Genomic DNA, 23,757 nt, shown 5'->3' on the forward strand with positions numbered 1-23,757 from the left:
CTAAACCTTTCCTATTCACGTACCTGTCCAAATGTCTTTTAAATGTTGTAACATCCACCACTTCCTCTGGAAGTTCATTCTACACATGAATCATTCTCTGTGTAAAGAAATTGCCCCTTGTGTCTTTTTAAAATCTTTCTCCTCTCATCTTAAAAAATATACTCCCTAGTTTTATACTGCCCCACCCTAGGAAAATACCTTTTGTTACTCACCTTATCTATGCCCTTCATGATTTTATGCAGGATTCAAACCCAAGTCCTCAGAACCTTACCAGGGTTTCTGGCTTAACAGTCTCACGATGATACCAGTAGACCATCACCTCACCAAGATTCAAGGTGACACTAGTTTCCATGGCTGACAGAACTAAAAAACTGCAGTAAGTTCTCAAATGTAACAACATGTAGAAGGTCCAGTTTCCCTGCAGACAATTTTGTGTGTGTTCATGACAACAGTTGAGTGGTTGAGGATCGAATGATGTTGTGAATTGATCATGTGTAGAATAGGCATTCTGGTAGCATCTGAACAGACACATTTAGAGCACAAGTAGGCTCTTCAATCCCTTGAGTTTGCTCTTTCGTTCAATAAGTGGGCGGCACGGTGGCACAGTGGTTAGCACTGCTGTCTCACAGCGCCTGAGACCCAGGTTCAATTCCCAACTCAAGCGACTGACTGTGTGGAGTTTGCACGTTCTCCCCGTGTCTGCGTGGGTTTCCTCCGGGTGCTCCGGTTTCCTCCCACAGTCCAAAGATGTGTGGGTCAGGTGAATTGGCCATGCTAAATTGCCCGTAGTGTTAGGTAAGGGATAAATGTAGGGGTATGGGTGGGTTGCCCTTCGGCGGGTCGGTGTGGACTTGTTGGGCCGAAGGGCCTGTTTCCACACTGTAAGTAATCTAATCTAAAAAGATCATGGCTGATGTGATGTGGTTTGAATTCGATTCCTATCTACTTCTGATAACCTCAAATTCTCGATGTGCAAGGAAATCCATTTCCCTCCGGATATTAGGACGTGATATTTCTGAATGGAATCAAAATATATAACTCAAATTGTTTTTATACTAAGGATCTAGAGTTCACTCTTTGGATTTATGCCTTGACAAGCAATTCAAGGATCATGTTTGGACCAATTAGACCAAGTAAGTAATTGTAGGAGAAAAAGATTGGAAATACACTTGCATGTTTGTGTGTTTGCTTCATCAGTTTGTGGAATGCTATGAATGCACAAGCTGTCAATAGAGCATTCAAAAAGTGTGGAATTGCAAATTCTTTGGGAGAGGAAAATGATATTTGTGGAGGGATGATTCTGAAAGTGAAAGGACCAAATCTGATCTTGAGAGCAATTCTTATCATGATGCCATAGCCACAGCAACTCTGAATTCAATTGACTCTTTGTGTGAACAACAAAGATGATGAATTTAACAGTTTTCAATCTTTTGGTTAAAGTTAAAGATTTCCTTGCAATGAATTTATTTCATAAAATGTTAATGTCAAATTAATTTTAAACTGGTGTTAATTTTTTCATATGCTGTACAACAGCACTGATGGTTCACATTATACTCTATGTAAAAGTAGATCTCCATTTTTCAAAGGGCTTTGACAATTCAATGTATTTAGCAATCTACAGTATTGGCATAAATACAATATGTCACTAATAAACAGTAATGAATTCAGGAGAAACTTTGTTACACAGAGAGCTGTAAAATATCGAACTTGATTCCATGAAGAGTTTAAGTAACTCAATGTAGTAAACGGGAAGCGAGAATAAAAAGAAATTCAGTGGAAAGGAATTGACTATGTTGATGGGATTGGATAAAGAAGGATGGGCAGATTTGATGTGGAGCACTAACCCTGGCAATGATCTGTTTGGACTAAAAGCCTGGATTTGTGATATGTTTGTAATGATCCTTGCTATGAACTATGTAATTTAATGTAAAAATTTCAATGCTTTGATTCAAACTAATGCCTCATTCAGTCTTGACCTTCAGTTTCGTTTCTGACTGCTGAACAAGGTATTACCTTGAAATTACTTGTGCCTAATTTTTCTTTCCTTTCAGCTCCAAGTAAGTAACAACTTATTTTTATATAGCATCTTGAATGTAATGAAATATGCAAAGAAGCACAATTTGATACCAAGGATGTATAAGGAGATGTGTCTTGAGGAAAGAGAGTTGATGAGATGTAGGAAAGGCATTCCAAAGCTTTAAGGCCTAGGCAACTGAAGGCATGACCACTCTATGGTTGAGCAGAACGTGAGGACTGCAGGTGCTGGAGATCCAGAGGCAAAAGGTGTGGTGCTGGAAAAGCACAGCTGGTTAGGCAGTATCCGAGGATCAGGGGAGTCGACAGTGCGAGCGTAAACTCTTCTTCAGGAATGTGGGGTGGGGGGCCAAGGGGGCTGAGAGATAAATGGGAGGGAGGTGGAGCTTGGGGGAATGTAGCTGGGATGCAATAGGGAGATGGATGTGGGGGGTGATGGTGTTAGGTTGGAGTGGAGGGTGGAGCAGATAGGTGGGAAGTTTGAGGGTTGAATCTGGGATAAGGTGGGGGAAGGGGTAATCAGGAAACTGGTGAAATCGACATTGATCCAGTGTGGTTGGTAGTCCCAAGAAAGAAGATAAGGTGTTCTTCCTTCAGATGTTCGGTGGCAAGAATTTGGAGTGGAGGAGGCCCAAGACTTGCATGTCTTTGGCGGAGTGGGAGGGGGAGTTGAAGTGTTCGACCACAGGACGGGGGTTGATTGGTGCGCGTGTCCCGGAGATGTACCTGAAACGTTCTGCAAGTTCGCATCCTGTCTCACCAATGTAGAGGAAACCACATTTGAGAGCAACGGATACAGTAGATGAGGTGTTTGGAGGCGCAGGAATATCTCTGGATGTGGAAAGATACGTTGGGGTCTTGGATGGAGGTGCGGTGGGAAGTGTGGGCGTGGGTTTTACACCCCTTGCAGTGGCAAGAGAAGATGTCGAGAGTGGAGATCATATCCATGGTGAGAATGGTCTCTCTGGAATATATTTCCCTCCTCAACCCTATCTTTGATCTGCAGAGTCCATTCCCTCTGCAATTACCTCTTTAGGTCCCCCCCCAATCAACCCACCTTCCATTCCCGGCACTTTATCCCAGATCCAACTTTCGTCTCGGCACTGCCCTCTTGAACTGTCCTACCTGTCCGTTTTCCTTCCCACTTATCCACTCTATCCTCCACTATCGCCATCACCCACCCACCCACCTCTATCTACCTGTTATATTCCCAGGTACCTCCCCTAGCCCCACCCCCACACTTCCATTTATCTCTCGGCTCCCTTGGGCTCCCACTCACCATTCCTGATGGAGAGCTTATGCTCAAAATGTCAACTCTCCTGCTCATCAGATGCTGCCTGACCGGCTGTGCTTTTCCAGCACGACACTTTTTTACGTTATGATTGAAATGATTAAAACTAGGGATAGTCATGAAAGTATAATTGAGGGGGTGCAGATATCTTTGAAGTTAGTGAGTATGTAGAAGTTTGCAAAGATAGGAAGGAATTAGGTCATTGGAGCTATTTGAAAACAACGATAACAGTTTCAAATTGTTGGTTGACTAGGGATCAATGAAGATCAGCCAGTGCGGGTGACTGTTAAGACATTGGCAGCATGTTTGGATGAATGTGGGTCGAGTGCAATTAATGGAGTGTGGAATGTGGAAACCAGCCATAAATGTACTTGAATAGCCAAGTATAGAGGTAACAGACCAGTAAGTCTCATGTCTGTCATCTGTAAGGTGTTAGAAAGGATTCTGAGGGATAGGATTTATGACCATCTGGAAGAGCATGGCTTGATTAAATGCAGTCAACATGGCTTTGTGAGGGGCAGGTCATGCCTCACAAACCTTATCGAGTTCTTTGAGGATGTGACTAGAAACGTTGATGAGGGTCGAGCTGTGGATGTGGTGTATATGGACTTCAGCAAGGCATTTGATAAGGTTCCCCATGGTAGCTCATTCAGAAGGTCAGGAGGAATGGGATATAGGGGAACTTAGCTGTCTGGATACAGAATTGGCTGGCTAACAGAAGACTGCGAGTGGTAGTAGAAGGAAAATATTCTGCCTGGAAGTCAATGGTGAGTGGTGTTCCACAGGGCTCTGTCCTTGGGCCTCTACTGTTTGTAATTTTTATTAATGACTTGGATGAGGGGAATGAAGGATGGGTCAGCAAGTTTGCAGATGACACAAAGGTTGGAGGTGTCGTTGACAGTATAGAAGACTGTTGTAGGCTGCAGCGGGACTTTGACAGGATTCAGAGATGGGCTGAGAGGTGGCAGATGGAGTTAAAACTGGATAAATGTGAGGTGATGCATTTTGGAAGGTCGAATTTGAAAGCTGAGTACAGGATTAAGGATCGGATTCTTAGCAGTGTGGAGGAACAGAGGGATCTTGGTATGCAGGTACATAGATCCCTTAAAATGGCCACCAAAGTGGACAGGGTTGTTAAGAAAGCATATGGTGTTTTGGCTTTCATTAACAAGGGGATTGAGTTTAAGAGTCGTGAGATCTTGTTGCAGCTCTATAAAACATTGGTTAGACCGCACTTGGAATACTGTGTCCAGTTCTGGTCACCCTATTATTGGAAAGATGTGGATGCTTTGGAGAGGGTTCAGAGGAGGTTTACCAGGATACTGCCTGGACTGGAGGGTTATCTTATGAAGAGAGGTTGACTGAGCTCAGACTTTTTTCATTGGAAAAAGGAGGAGGAGAGGGGACCTAATTGAGGTATACAAGATAATGAGAGGCATAGATAGTCTCTGGCTATCGACTCTATTTCCCAGGACAGAAATGGCTAACACGAGGGGTCATAGTTTTAAGCTGGTTGGAGGAAAGTATAGAGGGGATGTCAGAGGCAGGTTCTTTACACAGAGAGTTGTGAGAACATGGAATGCGTTGCCAGCAGCAGTTGTGGAAGCAAGGTCATTGGGGACATTTAAGAGACTGCTGGACATGCATATGGTCACAGAAATTTGAGGGTGCATACATGAGGATCAATGGTCGGCACAACATCGTGGGCTGAAGGGCCTGTTCTGTGCTGTATTGTTCTATGTTCTATATAACAAAAACACAAGGTTTTCTGCAGCAGATGAGTTGAGGAAGGGGCAGTTGGGAATAATGGCGTGAAAAAGAGGTTGGAAGTTCATCTCAGTCAAATGTGACACCAAAGTTGCAAACAGCCAAAGGAAGAAATTCAGTTCAAAAATTTCTAAGATGGGCTAAGGAATGAGATTACAGAATTTGGTTTCAATGTGGAGACTTGGGATTACTAAAGTTGTTAAACATTATTATCAGTATATTAAAGATTTTAATTAAAATTATTTTGGACAGCTTTGCTTTGTTTTTGAATTAATGTAAATTAATAGTGCAGGTATTAGGGTTCCATGGTAACCCAGTGGTTCGTACTATTGCCTCACAGTGCTAGGGACCCTGGTTCAATTCCACCTTGACGCGATTGTGCAAACTCCACACAGACATTCTCCTCGTGTCTGCATGGGTTTCATTTGGTATCTGCATTTCCTTGTACCGTCCAAAGATGTGCAGGTGAGGTGGATTGGCATAGTGTTCAGGGATGTGCAGGCTGAATGGATTAAGCCCAGGAAATGCAGAGTTACAGGGATAGGGAAGGTGGGGTGGTGGGTCTGGATGGAATGCTTTTTGGAGGGTTGGTGTAGACTCAATGGGCTTGCAGCACAATAGGGATTCTATGATTTAGTACAAATTAAATACAAGGCATTGATGAACCAAACCTTAAATAGTACGCATAGTACCTGATGACTGTCATACTTGCTGTGGAAGACTGCAACAAGGATTTACTAGAATGGTTCCTGGGTTGAGGAGATTGTCATGTGAGGAGGGATTGAGTAGTCTAGGCCTATGTCCTCTGGAGTTTAGAAGAATGAGAAGCGATTTAATTGAAACATAGTAAAAGTTGCTAAGGAATATTACAAGGTAAATGCTGATAAAATGTTTCTGGTTGGGGAATCTAGAAAATGGTATCTGTATCTTGGAATAAAGGATTGGTATTTCAGAGTGATGTTTTAAAAAAAAAAGTTCAAAAGGTTGCAAAATTTCAGAATTATCACTTTGAGAACTGTGAATACTCAGTCAATTAGTACATTTAAAAAAAGAGATTGATTATATTTTTGGGTAATAAGGGATATGGGGATAGGACAGAAAGATGAAGTTGAGGTAGAATATCAATCATGAGACTGTTGAAGGCAGACTAGCTCAACAGGCCAAATGGCCCATTGCAACTCCTATTTCTTAAGTTCTTAATAGTTATGTGAGGGGGATCCAAGATGGCGGCGACCCAGCAAGACTGAGTCCACAGTGCTCTACCCAAAACTTGGGAAAAGTGGGCTATCCACCCCCACCACACTCACTAAACCATTTATAATAGTTGTTAACCTTAAATAGTTACCTATTAGTACATTTAAATAGTCTAATACTAGCTGGAAAATGAGTAAAGGGAAGGGAACAGGCGGCTCTAAGAAAGCAGGGACCCCTCCCCCACCCTCTCCCTCTTCAGCTGCAACAAAGGTGTCTTCAGCTACTTCAGGAGATTTACCAATGAAGATGAGCTTTGAAGAGATGTTTGCCAGGTGGGAGGCGAAGATTGATGCTTTTATCGAAGTGCTTCTCTGCTCTGCCGAGACTCAATCAGCCGAGCTGCAGAAGCAGGGCAGAGACATTCAGGAATTGGAGTGCCGAGTCAGAGAGGTGGAGTCGAAGGCCGCAGCCTCAGAGACTGCGATAAAATCAACAGCCGACCACATCCGTTTTCTCGAGAATCGAGTCCAGAACCTAGAAAACCACATTGATGACCTCGAAAATCGATGTCGTAGAAAAAATATTCGGTTGTTGGGCCTTCCCGAGCAGGAAGAGGGAGGCCAGCTGACAGCATTCTTAGAGCATTGGCTGCCACAACTTTTAAATCTGCATAATGGATCAGGCCAGGTAAGGGTGGAATGGGCCTACCGGGTCACAGTACGTGGGCCCGGCTCAACCCAGCGCCCACGCCCGGTCCTGTTCCAGCTGCAGAGCTATAGGGAGAGGCAGATGCTCCTGGAAGCCTCAAGAAATCTGGGTAAAGATCCCCAAGCTATGACCCACAAAGGATCCAGGATCATGCTGTTCCAGGACTTCTCCCCAGCTTTGGTCCGAAAGAGGAAGGCATTCGATGAGGCGAAGAAGCGTTTAAGGGACTTAAATATCCAGTACTCCTTACGATATCCAGCGACGCTACGCCTTAGCCACGAAGGATCCATATATAACTTCGGATCACCGGAGAAGGCTAAGGAATTCTTGGACTCTCTTAAATAAGCTGTAAGAGATTGTGGACGCTGGTCTGCCTTTCCCATTATTTTGGTTTATATCCCTTCATCTTTTCTTATCTTTCCCCCTATGTGTGTATGTGTGTGTGTGTATATATATATATATATATATATATGTTGGGGCGTTTGGTTAATGTTGATGGGGGGAGGTGGTTACCTTATTCTATTTTACTTCTGTTTTTAGGAGCGGGGTTGTTTTTCTTTCCCCTGTTATTTTGTGGTATTATATTTAAGTATTACGTGTTGAGATTGTAATCTTATAGTTATATATGGTATTAATATTCCCAAATATATTTAGATGTGGGTGTGGGTGGGGGTGGGGTGTTCACTGTTAACTCTAGCTTTATATTATATTTGAATTCTCCTCATTTTATTGAGGAACACCTGGGTCAAGGGTGGGGCACTGGTTGGAAGAGGGTAAGATGGACTGTGGGAGAGGAAGTGACGCTCCCTGGGAACAAGGGAGAAAATCTCCAATTCGGAATGTTTTATATTTTTTATACTTAGAAAGAGTTTTTTGTTATATTGTTTTGAGTGTATCAGAGAATCTTTACTTTTGTAAATCTTGTATGCTCCATGCTCGGGATGTTCTAGATAGGGTTTCCCCTCCCGAGGGGTCTCGGATCTGTCCAGATGATTATGGCTGAACAGTCGGTTAAGTGGTGCACCTGGAATGTCAGGGGGAGTAATTCGCCAGTTAAAAGGAAGAAAATATTATCAAATCTTAAGAAGGAGAGAGTTGATATAGCTCTCCTACAGGAGACACACCTGTCGGATAAAGAACACTTAAAATTACGACAGGGCGGATTTGATCAGGCCTTTTTTTCCTCTTTTAATTCAAAAAGCAGGGGAGTCGTTATCCTTGTCCGGAAGAACTTCCCTTTGAAAATTCTAAATCAGATAAAAGACGAATCTGGACGATATATTTTGATTAAAGCCCTCATAAATGGAGAGGAATATGGGATCTTAAATGTATACTGCCCCCCGGCACACCCCTTTAAATTCATAACGGAAGCTTTTTCAAAACTGATGGCCTTTGGTGCCCGTCATACAATTATAGGGGGAGACTTTAATTGTATTATGGATCCGGAAATAGACAGGATTCCCAAGAGTGCTGCTGGAGTATCTCCCAGATCTAGACAACTGGCGGACCTGAATAAAGAATTAGGATTGGTAGATGTATGGAGATGTCTCCATCCACAGGGTAGAGATTTTTCTTTCTACTCTAATCCACATAAATGTCACACAAGAATTGATATGTTTTTTGCCCCATCGATTTTTCTAAACTCTATAGCAACCTGTAAAATAGGTACTATAGCAATCTCTGACCATGCCGCTGTATACATGGAAACTAAGGTAAAGAACAATGGGACATCTGCTCGGCATTGGCGTATGGACCCCTTCCTGATAAAAGATAGCAAATTTTTAAAGTACTTCTCCCAAGAACTTAAAACTTTTTTAGAAATTAATACTGGTACGGCTAGCAATCCGTCAATGATGTGGGAGACCATCAAAGCCTATGCACGAGGTTTGATCATCTCCTATTCAGCGACCCAGAGGAAAATGAAGGGAGAGCAACAGCGTCTGCTCGAAGCTCGCCTAAAAGCAGCCGAAACAGCATACGCTGATAGACCTTCTATCACAAAATTGCAGAGGATTACAGCTCTTAGGACAGCTTTAAACACCGCGCTTACTCAAATGGCTAAAAGGGAAATATTATTTGCGAAACAAAGATTATATGAATATGGCGACAAACCGGGTAGATACTTAGCATTTCTTGCAAAGAAAAAGAAAGCCCCTCAAACTATTCCGACCATCAAGGAAAGTACAGGTACCCTGACTCATGATCATAAAAAGATCAATGCGACCTTTAAAGAATTTTATTCTGAACTATATAGATCGCAGGATTGTGAAGATAGGATTAGGAGGATGCAGTCATTTTTTAAAAATTTGACCTTCCCGGGCCTGACTCCGGAACAGGTGTCGGCCCTAAATACCCCTTTAACAGTCCAAGAAATACTTGAGGCAATTAGGCAACTTCAGAGCGGAAAAGCACCGGGCCCGGATGGTTTTCAAGCTGAATTCTATAAAGAATTTACAGGAATATTGGTTGACCCACTTATGGATATGTATAATTTTGCGCATAGTCAGGTCTGTCTCCCGCCCACGCTGAAAGAAGCAAATATTTCTCTTATCCTCAAAAAAGGAAAAGACCCAGAAGATTGTGCATCTTACAGACCAATATCCTTACTAAATGTAGACTTTAAAATTCTCTCAAAAATGTTAGCACTAAGACTAGAAAGGGTACTGCCATATATTATAAAGGAGGACCAGACGGGATTTATTAAGGGCCGCAGATCATCCAATAATATCAGAAGGGTCTTGAATATGATCCAAGCCTGTCATCAGGGAAAGATACCAGGAGTAGTAATTTCATTGGATGCGGAAAAGGCATTTGATAGGGTTGAATGGTCATATTTATTTTACACATTGGAAAGGTTTGGCGTTGGACAGGTGTTTACCAAATGGGTTTCAACATTGTATAATGACCCCAAAGCAGCTGTTATTACTAATGGGTTAAGATCGGATGGCTTCAGTGTGGGTAGGGGCTGCCGTCAAGGATGTCCTCTCTCACCATTGTTGTTTACACTGATAATCGAACCATTAGCAGAAGCCATCCGGACTGATCCTAATATAATGGCCCCGAGGATTGGTACAGGTAAACACAAAATTACCCTCTATGCAGATGACGTTCTCTTATTCCTCAGTAATCCTTTAATGTCAGTGCCTCGTCTAATTCAAGTTATTAATACATTTAGTGCATTCTCAGGCTATAAAATTAATTTTTCAAAATCGGAAGCCATGCCAATGGGTGGTCTGGCTATGATACCCCACTTAATGGACGGATCCCCTTTTCCCTTCCGTTGGTCCCTGGAGGGCTTCTTATATTTAGGTATTTTTATCACGCCAGTATTTGATCAGCTGTATAGGGCTAATTTTGTACAATTAATGGAAAGGATAAGGCAGGACCTCCAGCGATGGAGAGACCTTCCGATTTCCTGGCTAGGGAGAATAGCATTAATTAAAATGAATGTTCTGCCCCGTCTCTTATATCCTATGAGAATGCTCCCGCTGATGCTGCCAAGGCTAGCCCTACGTAAATTATATGGCTGGTTGGGCTCCTTTATTTGGAACCATAGACGGCCCCTTATTAAGCTGAAGAAGCTACAGCTTCCACAGGCAAGGGGAGGACTGGACTTCCCAGACTTTAGGAAATATCAGTTAAGCTCCCTACTAAGTTACATAGCTGATTGGGTTTCATCTGATCCACAATCAATTTGGCTGGATATCGAAGCCTCCCAAGTAAAATACCCACTTATTAACCTTTTATTTTCAGATAAGAGGAAAATCATTACAGACCACTGTAAAAATCCCATAATATTAAACACAATTAAGGCCTGGAATATAATGCGGCAAAATGAGGGTAACTCACATAAAACATCCCCCAATGCACCAATAGTAGGCACATGGGGATTCCAACCGGGGATTACAGATGCCACCTTTAAACTCTGGAGATCCAGGGGCATCTCATGCTTAGGGGACCTATTTAAAGATGGGATCCTGATGTCCTTTGAGCAGCTGCGTCTGAAATTCGGAATACCTAATGGGGATCTCTTTCGATACTTCCAAGTTCGAGATTATATACAGAGGAAGACTACATTAATAGATAGTCTTTATAAATCAGACAGAGAACATAATGTCTTACGACCAGCGGGGGCATCCTCCGTTAGTACTATATACCATTTGCTACATGATGGAGTCTCAGGAGACATGGATGACCTGCTTAAAACATGGGAGCAGGACTTGGGGCTAGAAATCTCTGAGGATATGTGGAATGACATTTGGGAAAATGCTAGAAGAATTGCTATCTGTAACAGAACTCAGGCTATCCAACTAAAGATACTTCATAGGGCCCATATAGCTCCGGCTCGACTGGCAAAATTTAAGGCAGGAGCATCTCCAATGTGTCCCAAATGCAAAATAGAGGTGGGTACTCTTGTACATTGTCTGTGGACTTGTCAGAAAATCCGCAGATACTGGACTAAAGTGGCAAATACCCTGACAGAAATTTTAGGAACGGAAATTAGGGTGGACCCTGTATCTCTCCTTTTGGGCTTTTCAAACCTCTCATCTCTGGATATGCATGGGAAGAGACTATTTTCTATTCTCTCTTTCTGTGCAAGGAAAAATATTTTGGTGAACTGGGTGGCTGAGGGCCCCCCTGGACTTTCAAATTGGCACAGATTAATTATGGAATATATCCCCCTTGACTTCCTCACAAATATGGTGCACCGAAAGACTGAATTATTTTATAAAATATGGCAGCCCTTTTTGAATTATATAAATGCAGATATTTCGGCTATCCTAACAAGGGCTTTTATTTAGTGAAGATTTCAGACCGGGCTGCTCCGGGGCCCCTTGGGAGAGGAATCCTGCGCGAATACGGGTTTTATTATATTTGATGTTTATACATTCCGAGCATGTAAGAGACTTAGGTATACACTCTGGTTAGTTATAGGTTAGATTAGTAGAAAGTTGAGTTTTTTTTTCTTTCTTTTTTCGTTTCTTTTTTTTTCTTTTTTTGTTTTCTTTCTTTCTCTTTTCTTTGTTAAATTATGACTATTGTATATATGATTTAATTGTACATCAATGTTTGTATTTGAGAGTTTTGTTTATTTTTGTAAATTTGCAAAAATGTTAAATTTCAATAAAAATATCTACAAAAAAAAAATAGTTATGTGAGGCATGGAGAAATATACTGAGGCAGTTTTAGTGGAGGATTATTTAAATGATGAAATAAAAATGGAAGGTATTACATTTACCTTTTATATTGTTGTGCCACATCTAATTTACTGGTAGGGTTCATTTTAAGATCTGATGCCAAAGCTGCACATTGATATCATTCACCATAAATGCGCAACTTGTTAAAATAAGAGAACTTTGATACTGTAATCATTAAAGTATGACCAAAAGTGAGCAGAATGAAAATAGCAAATAAGTACAAGAAATGAAGTCACTATTTAAAAGGAATCCTAGCAATAATATTTTCAGTTCACGAATAAGGCATCTAAGACAGCAATATATTCAACTTAGTTGTGGGTATACTAAGTCAATTTTCTTTTGAAATACAGTTCAATTTTAATTTTCCATTGTTGAGCTTTCTTAAATTTTAAATTTATGTAAGGTGACAACAGTGAGTGCTCAGCAATGAAGGAGACCGTACTGGGCAGTGCATGTTGAATCTCATTAATAGTGCCTCTGTTTATCTCAGTCAGTTATCTTTGTTTTCCTAACATGACATAGTTGCCTTGTATGGTATTACTTAATTCTCAGTCAAAACCAAGTTTGAAAGCTAGAAGTTTGTAAATCTTCATTAGTACCTGAACCATGACAGCATGGAATATTTTAATGATTTGCAAGATGAATCCTAATTTAAACAAAAAAAAGTGCTACTTCATAGCAATTTTGAAAGATACGTGTTTTATTTTGTTTTTTAAACTAAAGGTGATCACCAGATATCAATGCAAATAGAAAATAATGTCATCATCCTGACAACAGATGATGTAGATATTTACATCATAGAATCATACAGTATGGGAAAAGGCCCTTCAGCCTATTGTGTATGTGCTGGTCACCAAGCAACTATCTAATCTAATTTCATTTTCCAACACTTTGCCTGAAGCCTTGCATACTTTGGCTTTTCAAATGTTCATCTACATACTTAAATGTTGTGATGGTTCCTGCCTCTATCTTTCAGGCAGTGAGGTCCAGATATCCACTACTGTTTGACTGGAAAAAAATCTTTCTTAAACCCCTTCTGACCATCCTGCACCTTATGCCCCTGATTATTGATTTCTGAAGTAAAGGCGAAGAAAAGTCTTATCTAGCCAATGCTTACTTAATTCAGGTCACTCTTCAGCCATCTCTGTTCCAAGGAAAACAACTCTAGTCTATCTAACTCTTTATAGTTGAAATGCTCCCGACAATATCCTGATAAATCTCTTCTGCAGTCTTTCTAAAGCAATCACATGCTTCCTATACTATGGTGACCACGATTGCACACACTACTGTAGCTGTGGCCTAAATAATATCTTGTACAACTCCATCATAACCTCCTTGCTCTTGTATTCAATGCCTGAAATAAAGGCAAATATCCCATTTACTGCCTCAACCACCTATCCTATTGCTTTCAAGGATCTGTCAACATGAATACCAGGATTCCTCTGTACATCCTAGAGTCCTACCATTCATTGTGTATTTCCTTTGTCTTGTTAGTTCTCCCAAGATGTATCACCTCAAACTTTTCCAAATGAATTTCCATTTGCCATGATTCAGTCCGTCTGACCAACCTTCTATTATCATCATCTAGTCTAAGGCTTTCCTCCTTGCGATTACCACCAATTTTTGTCATCTGTGAATTTAATGATCAAATTTCCTACAGTTGTGTCTAGATCATTAATGTACCCTAAAAACAGCAAAGGACCTGGCATCAAACTCTTCAGTGGATATTGGATACAGGTTTCCAGGGACACAAATAATCTTCGACAATCACCCTATGCATCCTGACACTAAGTCAATTTTGGATACAATTTTATAAATTGTCTTGGTTTCCTATGGACTTATCATCTTGACAAGTCTCCCATGTGACACCCTGTTAAAATTCTCACTGAAATTCATGTGGATTACATCAGCTACACTACTCTCATTGACGCACCTAGCCATCACTTCAAAAAAACTGTCAGACATTATCTCTTTCCTTAAAAGCTTTGCTGGTTATCTTTGATTATTTCTTACCTGAGTGGAAATTAATTCTGTCATTCAGAATTTTATCCCACATGTTAAAGTCACTGATTTGTAGTTCCCTGGATTATTCCCACTCTTGAATGATGATACATTAATTGTCCTCCAGGCCTTCAGCACCTTTCCTACATTCAGACAGGATTTGAAAATTAACACAGTGGCCCCTGTCATCTCCTCCCTTGACACTGACAGCACCCTGGGATATGTGCCATTCAGGCCTAGAGAAATTTAACCAATTTTAAGCCGGCTAAAATCATAAATATCTCCTGACTCTCAATAGTAATTTGGTCAACTATATCACAGTCCTCCTGTCTGATTTCTATGCCTATATTGTCATTATCTATAGTGAATGTAGTGCAAATTACTCATTTAACCTCACCTATGTCTTCTGGATCCATTCATAGTTTGACACTTTGTCCCTAATGGGTCCTAATCTTTCTCTGTTTATTCTGTTGCCCTTAATATATTTATAAAATACCTTTTGGATTTTCCTTTATTTTACCCACCGGTATTTGGATAAAGCCAAATAAAAAAGCTACCCGCTGCTTTTCTATCTTCTTCATCTATGATCATGTTAAATTGAAAATCTCAAGTCCTGTTGTTCAGTTTGCACTTTTATATTGACCCTTTCTAAAACCTAGAGCTACTTTACCAGCTTTGGTTTTGTTTATGACACAGCAAAAGAAAAGATGTATTTGTTGTTGTGAATAACTCAAGTTTTAAAGCTGCAATGACTTCTCAAAGCTGTGTAATTTGGAGTGAAATATGTGAATACTTGGATACTAAACTGTATTCTGAAAACACACACACACTATTAAGACTTTTGTGAATCTTGGTAATTGGACATACCATCAATAATCAACACACCTAGCTTTGTATACATCATTTAATTGTCTATGGTACCCTAATTGAAACATTATGAGAACTATATTTACCAGCTGATGACAGGATACATGTGAGCTGAGTAGCATCCAAAAGTTTAAAAGTAAGTGCTATTTTGATAGGGGTCTTACAATGTAGCCTCTGTGCTATATTATTTAATTATTTAAAGTAAGCAAACTGAATCAAACTTGCAAGTGGCAATAAGAGGGTCCATCTCTGGTTGGAAGCCGACAACTAGTGGTGTTCCACAACAGTCGGTATTGGGACCACAACCTTTCACTTTTTATACATTGATCTTGATGAAGGAACTGAGGGCATTCTGGCTAAGTTTGCAGATGAAACAAAGATGTGTAGAGGGGCAGTTAGTACTGAGGAAGTAGGGAGGCTGCCGAAAGATTTAGACAGGTTAAGAGGGTGGGCAAAGAAGTGGCAGATGAAACACAATGTGGGAAAGTGTGAGGTTCTGCACTTTGGTAGGAAGAATAGAAGCATGGACTATTTTCTAAATGGGGAGAAAATTCAGAAATTGCAAGTGCAAAGGGACTTAAGAGAAACCTGGACTAGGATTTTAAGGTAAACTTGCAGGTTGAGTTGGTAGATAGGAAGGTAAATACAATGTTGTCATTCATCTCGACAGGAGTAGAATATAAAAGTAAGGATGTACTTTTGAGGCTTTATTAGGCTCTGGTCAGACCACATTTAAAGTGTTGTGAACAATTTTGGGCCCCATACCTCAGGAAAGATGTATTGGCCCTGGAATGGGTCAGAGGTTGTTCATGAGAATGATCCCAGGAATGAAAGGCTTAACATATGAGGAACATTTGAAGATTCTGGGACTGTACTTGATGGAGTTTAGAAGGGTGAAGGGGGATCTGATTGAACAACCTGGATACAGTGGACATCGGGAAGATATTTCCATTGGCAAGAGAGATGAGGACCTGACAGTACAGCCTTAGAATATAAGGGAAGACCTTCTCGAACGGGGATATGGAGAAACTTATTTTGCCAGAGAGTGGTCAATCTGTGAATTCATTGCCATTAGAAGGTTGTGGAAGTCAGATCATTAAGAATATTTAAAACAGAGATAAGTTCTTGAGTATCAAGATGATCAAAGGTTAGGGAGAAAGCAGGAAAATGGGCCTGAAAAGCCTATCACCAACGATTGAGTCTGCTCTGCCATTCACTGAGCTGAATGGCCTAACCTATGTTCCTAAATGTTATGGCAAATTTTGCATTCTTTGATCATTTAACTTGAGCAACTTTGAATGAAACATTTGCCTTGGATATTTTCAAATATGAATCTGAGTGCTCAGTGCAGGAAAGAGTTTTATTCTGCTGTATTTATTGGTTGCTTTAAGTTTTGGTCAACACAAAATCAATCTAAAATAAATTGGTGAGATTTGAACATTCTGAATAGCCAGCAAGGACCTGTATAAAGCTTCCTGTTAATGTAAGTGTTGTCTCCTAGAGAAAGTTGGTGTAGACAGTTTGACATGATAACATGTGGAAAATATTTTCAGAATTGGTTTTTAAATTGTGTACATTGATACTTGGTGATTTTTCCATGTTAACAAATAAAAATTTATTCCGATAACATATAAAATGCTGACAATCACCCTACTGACATTGAAAACAATCTGGCTGAAGTGTTTCTTAAAAACTCTTCTTTATCCTGTTATTGTATCAAGAAACCTGAATTACAGAGTGTTTATCTGCACAACAGTGGATTTATCAAAAATTTACATATTCTGTTTCTGAATGACGTGCTTGGTGCCTTAAAAGTGCATTTTTGTCCTTTGTCATGCAGTAGTTAGCTCAAAGCTGAAATTATAGCAGGGAGGAGTTTTTGTTTATAAAATCTTCTTCTGAATACAGTCTATATAATGCAGATGTAGAGATCTTCTGTGTCTGTTAGGAGTGTATAAATAATTTATTCATAAATTATTCATGATCAGTTGATGAATACAAGTAATTGTATGGAGTTAGTAGTGAGAATAGAGAAACTTTTTCCACAGAAGTTTGACATGACAAAATTGAATGATGCCATAATAACAGGAATTAAGATTTGTATAAATAAAGTGTGTTATATATAATAATTTTTTTATTATTATAAGTGGGATGTCTTCCATTCCTCTTACTCCAATCCTCTCTTATTGTAATTCATTACTGGAAGTAATGCTTACAAATGCCTTTGAGGGCAGAATTGACCTGACAACTGAAGTGTCATGCCTTAACTCGTAACAAAGACGACTGAGATTTTTGCAATGCAGAAATCTTATCCAGAAATCAGGTGATGCATGATTTTCATTCGACCTATATCTGTGCCAACAGCTCTGAAATCATTCCAATATATTTTTTTTCACCTCATGTAATGTACTGTACCATGGAGTTTATAATGTGTTGATATGATGGCTCCCATACTTAACAGACTGGATTATAAATTGTGATACAATAATTAAACTTTTATAAGTCATTTATAGTTTTATAAAAATTGTCAGTTTTATTATTTTAAAAAAAGATTTTTGGATTTTTTTTAACAAGATTTATAAGGAGCCATATTTGCTACTGTTTGAATGAAAGACTATTGTCTTTGTGTTGAATATATTATCTCAAATGTGAAGTTGCAAATTACTGTGTGGGCTTAAAAATGACGATGGCTGTGTATTTTTATGAACAGATTATCAGCGACTGATGACTGTAGCAGAAAGTATCACTACAATACTCTTCCCCTGTCAGTGGCAGCATGTCTATGTCCCTATCCTCCCTGCATCGCTCCTTCATTTTTTAGATGCTCCTGTTCCTTACTTAATGGGGTTACATTCGAATGGGCAGGATGACCGGTCCAAATTAGAGCTACCACAAGAGGTGAGTCTCTTAATTCACTTAATTTCAACTATGTCCTATTTCTAGCTGTGTGGGAAAGCTGTTCTCTTTTGCAGTACCTTTTTTTTTCCTGAAAAGGCTGACTATTTTACTGCATGGTTGATCAAGATGTTGCAATGTTCCTCCAGAGAACTTTTCACTATGGTAGATTGAAAATGTGACTTTACTACTTAACCTTGAAATTAAATTGAATTGGAATGACCATAAAGCTGTTAGATTATTGTAAAATCTGTTTAGTTTATTTTTAAAAATATTCTTTCATGAAATGCAGCATTTGCTGCTCCTCCTCAATTACCTTTGAGCCCAGATGATGACAAGCAGAATTCTGATCTGTTGAAGTCCCCCTGATATATGTAAATTAACTGTACTCTTTGGAGGGAAGTTTGAAGTTTTTAATCGAATAGCATTAAAGGAATGGTGATTCTAGCTCAAGGCAAGGTGCTTTGTGGCTTTGAGGTTAAGTTTCAGGTAATGGTGTTCCCATCTACTTGTTGCTGTTGTCCTTCAGGGTTGCAGAGTTCAAGGGCTTGAAAGGTGCTGTCAAATGAACCTTGATGAGTTGCTGGAATGCATGTTATGACTTATACCTATTCTTGTAAATGTGCTATTTAGGTTACCTTTACCATTCATGCAGATAAAGGTAATAATGTTTACAAATTAGCTTTCTATTATGTGAACTTCCAAGACTTGATAAGGCAGATTAGACAAAAAGCTTGCAAATCTCATACTGTAGCATCAACAGCCAGATTCCTTTTCACAGAAAAAACAGTCCAAAGCCTAATTCAAACTCTGTTCCTGACGGATTGTTTCCTTCATGAAATCCTCGTTACCGTTCAATATCAGCCATCTGCCTGGTCTTTTCCAGACTTGCTGGAAACAATTCTCAGGTACTGACCTCATTCGTAGCCAACTTCTACAATCTGTGCAACATAATGCTCTTTTCTAGTCATGAGCATGTGCAGAACCTTTTGATCAGGAACCAACCTGCAATTAACTTCCAGAGCTGGTCTCATGAAGAAACAAAAACTCATTTGGTCTGTTTTCTTTTTAATACAATCTTTTAAACACAGTCCAAAAGTTATCTTTAGCTGACAGTTCCTAGTTCACAGCTCCACCAAAATTGATAAAAGAATAAAATAAAAATAATGAAAAATCAATAACTGCTCTGACACTGGTAACCTCATGATTTTGATAGCAGATTTAATGACAATGCTATTGAATGTCAAAATGACTCCCTAATGTATAGCAGATTATATTGTGACAATGAATACAATAGACTAGATTGAGTGAAGTGCAGGTAGATTGCTGCTTCACCTGGAAGCTGTGCATCTGGAATATTACTGAGGAGGGAGGAGGTAAATGGACAGGTTTTGCACAGTCTGTGATTGCATTGGAAGGTGTGGGAAGATGTTGAGAGTGGAGGGGGACTGGACCAAAATATCTCCGAGGGAATTGGTAAATTTTTTATCTACTTGGTCAACTTTTCTGTTAAAAATTTCTGTCTATGTTAAAACGAATCAGTCAATTCATGCAAATTGATTGTGTAAACCTATTATCCTGTAACCACCCTCAAGCCAATGGTCGGAGTGTACATATAATTCTTGAGTTATGAGAAATTAACTAGTAATAAGATGTGCTTATTAATTGACTTTAAATTCCATTAGCTGCCATGGTGGGGGTTGAACCCATGCTGTTGTTTTTTCAGTTGAGCCCTTCTAATCTAGCAAAACAGCAAGGCCCATAACTTACTTTCAGCAGTCTGTGAGAAAATTTCCTTTGAGGAAGCAATTGGTAATGAATGATCTATCAATCTCCCACTCACTTTTCAAAGATCTCCGATTGCTTTCACTATTTCTCTCTCTGGTCCTGGTATTAAAAAGAAAATGGAAGCTCGCAGGTTTGCTATCATTGCCAATATTTACAGTGTGTTTCAAGTGATATTGTATACACTTACAAACGAAATATACACCACTGACCTACTGGGCAGCCTGCTTATTCTCATGGGAGCTTCTCCAAAGGTTGCCGCACTGGCATTATTGCGGGAGCAGTCTTTCCGTCTCGAGCCTTTCTGGATAAATGGTCACCTGAGTCAGAGGAATGGAGGTTAAATCTGCCACACCGTAAGGGAAAGTTCTTTTGCCCTCAATGGTAACTGCTTCAGTCCTACCTTGGACTCTTCTCTGTATACTATACATGGAAGTGAGCACCAACTGGGGCACTGCCAGAACTATTGACTGGTCTGTTTTCAAAGTTTTGTATGCATTCTGTGTATGTCAGTGTGTGCTCCAGCATCCACTCGTAATGCTCTTCATGAGGTAGGCTACATTCTCAAGAGCTGACCTTATGCACTCAAAGTCCTGAGATATGGCGCGTATAAGCAGCATAGTTGCCTCCATTCTCAGCCCATGATTATGCACTGCTATGGAAGTCTCTGAGACATATGCATTCATTACAGCATCTGTGCCCAACTGACCATGGCTGTGTCTAGCCTCCATCCTCCGAAAGAGATTCCCCACAACTGTCTCTGTCTCTCTCATCTCTTCCTGCTCACTCATGCTGTTCCCTTCACCAAATACAATACTACCGAGCACATTCATGGACCCACTAATAGGAATGTTTCTACTTAATGGAGAACATGCTTGTCAGATATGACTGTGCAGGCTCTGCTGCCTCAGTTTCTTTCTTCCTTGTTCTGACAGGACACTAATATTTGACATGACAGAAGTTGTGGGAGAAAGTAGAAGGACTTCATGGGAACCAACCTTTGTGTCTGCTGTGTGATGGCTTTGAAATGCAGTTTTTGGCAAACTGTCAAACTTGGAAGAGTGTGTTTCATACCCTTTTTTGCTATCTTTTTCACCTAATCTGGTATGCTTATTTCTTCTTCTCTAATTAGGTCCCATACAGTCAATCTGATGATTTCCATTGTTTCCCTCTTGTAGTGCCAGTGGTGACCTGTGGTGATCTGGACTGTCCTCCTTTACTAATATCCCTCACCTTGGCATTGTGCAAAGACAAAATAAGGCATTCTAATATCCATGAGAATCTGCCTGCAACAGTGTTTGCTGGGCTTCAACAGTGCTGGGACTCCGAACCTTGTTGATGGATCAATAAGTATTCCGAGGGATACAATTCTCCCATAGAATTTTTCCATGTTTAGGAGCATCATCAGGCTGGTTTGTTTCCTGAGTTTGTATATCCTGGGTATGAGAGTCTCTCATTGCATTCACTCCATCAGAACAAAGAAGGTCACTGAGTATTTTTAAGGAACTACTGTCAGTTCCTCTTCCTCTTGATTACTTGATTACTTTTATGTGGATTATTTGTTTCAGCAACCTTCAGTCTTACATTCTACAGCTAGGAGCCCTTTTACTTCCACCCTCTGGAAGGTGGATGGGGGAAACCAGCAGTATAGGGAAATGAACTTAGTCAACCTTCCTCACAACCTCAGGAGGGCTTGATGAAGGACAACCCTAATCTCAGTGGCAGGCTTCTGCACCCTCTTCTCTTTCTCTGATTCTTAAATTTCATCTTTCAAATAGCTGTCATTGTTCATTTAAATTAGGCCCTCATTTCAGCAATAAACTAGCTGCCTAAACTGCCCTCTTGCCCATTAGTAGCTGCCCTCTCTGTATGTTATGTACTGTGACTATTTCTTTTGGCTCAGTATCAGAACCTGGAAATGGTCCAAGTATCATTTGTTGACATTGGAGGCAAAATCTTACCCGAATTGTACGCGTAACGATTGCATTTTTGAGTCCAACCTTTTACTGCAAAACGTTTGAGTGTTAATGTCTAGAAGAACAATATTCTTGAGGTATTATCATGCATATTTGTTTTTGTCTTACTGTATTAAAAAAAATTTTGGTCATTTTTTTTACTTCCCACCATCACTTTTCCCTACCTTCACAAAGCTTACTGTTCGTTATCTAACAATTTTTAAAGCACAACCCTCGGTAGAAATTGATATCATGAACTCTTGCTGTACAATTTATTGAAACAATATATAGAATGAAAGCTATGATTTGGACCACCTGATGAAGGAGCAGTGCTCTGAAAGCTAGTGCTTCCAAATAAACCTGTTGGATTATAACCTGGTGTTGTGATTTTTAACCATGAAAACTATGTAAGGTACACGATACCATGGCATATCAAAGGCAGATGCAATCTATGTGGATAAATATGAAAATTTCCCCTTCGATAGGACAGAATGGCAGTATATTATTTAAACAGTGATAGATTGAGAAGTGTTTATTTTTAAATATTTTTTGAAAAAAATATTCTTCCAATATTAGAACATTACAAAAATATGAAAATATAACATTATAACAACAAAAACAACAATAAACAATAAACCAACTACTATACTACTCTACAAAAGAACTTCCAACTTCACTCATTACACATCAGTAAATAAATACGTAAATAAATAACACTGCGCAGCATAACAAGACCTCAGCTCTTAACCTTCGAGAGCATCAATTATTAAACCCACGTTTCGTTGAAATTCTTCCTCTCAGGACATTAGGCTTATTAGACCAAATTACCACGGCTAAACAAAAGCCTGAATTAAAATGGCAGACAGATTTACGTCCAAATAATTCAGAAAGGGCTGCCATGTCTTATCGAAATTGTCTGTTTTCTGGTCCAAAGTCCGTTGGAATGTGTTCCATAATTAACTTATGCCAGCCCGACAGATCCGGGGGGTTCTCAGAACCCAGCACATCAGAATGTTCTTACTCATACAAAAAGTGAGGATGCTAAAAAGTTTTCTACCAACTACATCTAGGGGAGATAACTTCTGCAAACCCAGGAGAAGAGAAACCTTGTCCACCTTGACTTCTGGCCCCAAGACCCTTTCTATTACTCCTGCCACAGCGCTCCAGTATGTACAGAGCTTATGGCAGGACCACAAACAATGAGTGAGGGTACTTGTATTTGTTTTACATTTGGGGAAATTTGCTTAAACTTTGCAAGACGATCTGGGGCTAGATGAGCCCGATGAAGAATCTTTAACTGCATAGCATGGGTCCTATTACATATCAAACTCTTCCTCACACTCTCACAATTGTCCTCCCAAGTTTCCGGAGTGATCTCCACCCCAACTCTCTCTCCAGACCTTCCATAATTGCTCGATGTCACCAGTGGAACCTCTCCCCAAACTCCCTCGCTGAAAGAGTGTTCTTAGCTCAGAAGTGTAGTCTCTTTTTGGATAAGATCTCTGATCAAACAGAAATGGAAGAGATCCCAGTTTGATAATCCATGCTTGCAAGTTATTTCATCAAATGGCACTAATATTTCATCTTCAAACAGGTCACCCAAGCAAGAGATTCCCCTATCTGCCCAGGACTTAAACATGGGATCCACTGTCCTTAGCTGGAAACCTGTCATACCAACTATGGGAGTATGGAGAGATGTTTTAGACATTTATCCTCAATCTGTCTCATTGCCCTCCACCCTTTGACAGTGTTAATAACTATTGGATTGCAGCAATGTTCCGCAACTATCCTCATTTTGTCCAGAAACGACACTTTGGACACTTTGCCTGGATATCCAACCATATCGATGCTGAGTCCTCACAGACCCAATCACTCACTAAAGATAAAAGGGAGCTCAATTGATATCTTCTGACATCTGGTAGATCCACTCTTCCCAACCCTTGGGTCATTTGCTATTTCATAAGCATGATAAGAGGCTGCTTATGGTGCCAAATATGCCAAAATAGCATCTAATTCTAAAAGAACTAAATCAACCTTTTAATTTCCAAAACGTTTGTCGAGG

General features: G+C 40.0%; 1 protein-coding gene across 3 annotated transcripts in view; it reads left to right on the top strand.

Annotated features, from left to right (window-relative positions):
• The window catches only part of dennd5a (DENN/MADD domain containing 5A), a 268,461-nt gene that overhangs the window by 71,333 nt on the left and 173,371 nt on the right, over nt 1–23,757 (top strand). For all 3 annotated transcript variants that reach the window (XM_060838913.1, XM_060838915.1, XM_060838914.1), the window contains one exon: nt 17,771–17,958. In XM_060838913.1, coding sequence (XP_060694896.1) covers nt 17,771–17,958 — 188 coding nt within the window. The remainder of the gene's footprint in view (nt 1–17,770; nt 17,959–23,757) is intronic.

Source organism: Hemiscyllium ocellatum, chromosome 18, assembly GCF_020745735.1.
Source record: "Hemiscyllium ocellatum isolate sHemOce1 chromosome 18, sHemOce1.pat.X.cur, whole genome shotgun sequence".
In the NCBI taxonomy this organism is placed as follows: domain Eukaryota; kingdom Metazoa; phylum Chordata; class Chondrichthyes; order Orectolobiformes; family Hemiscylliidae; genus Hemiscyllium; species Hemiscyllium ocellatum.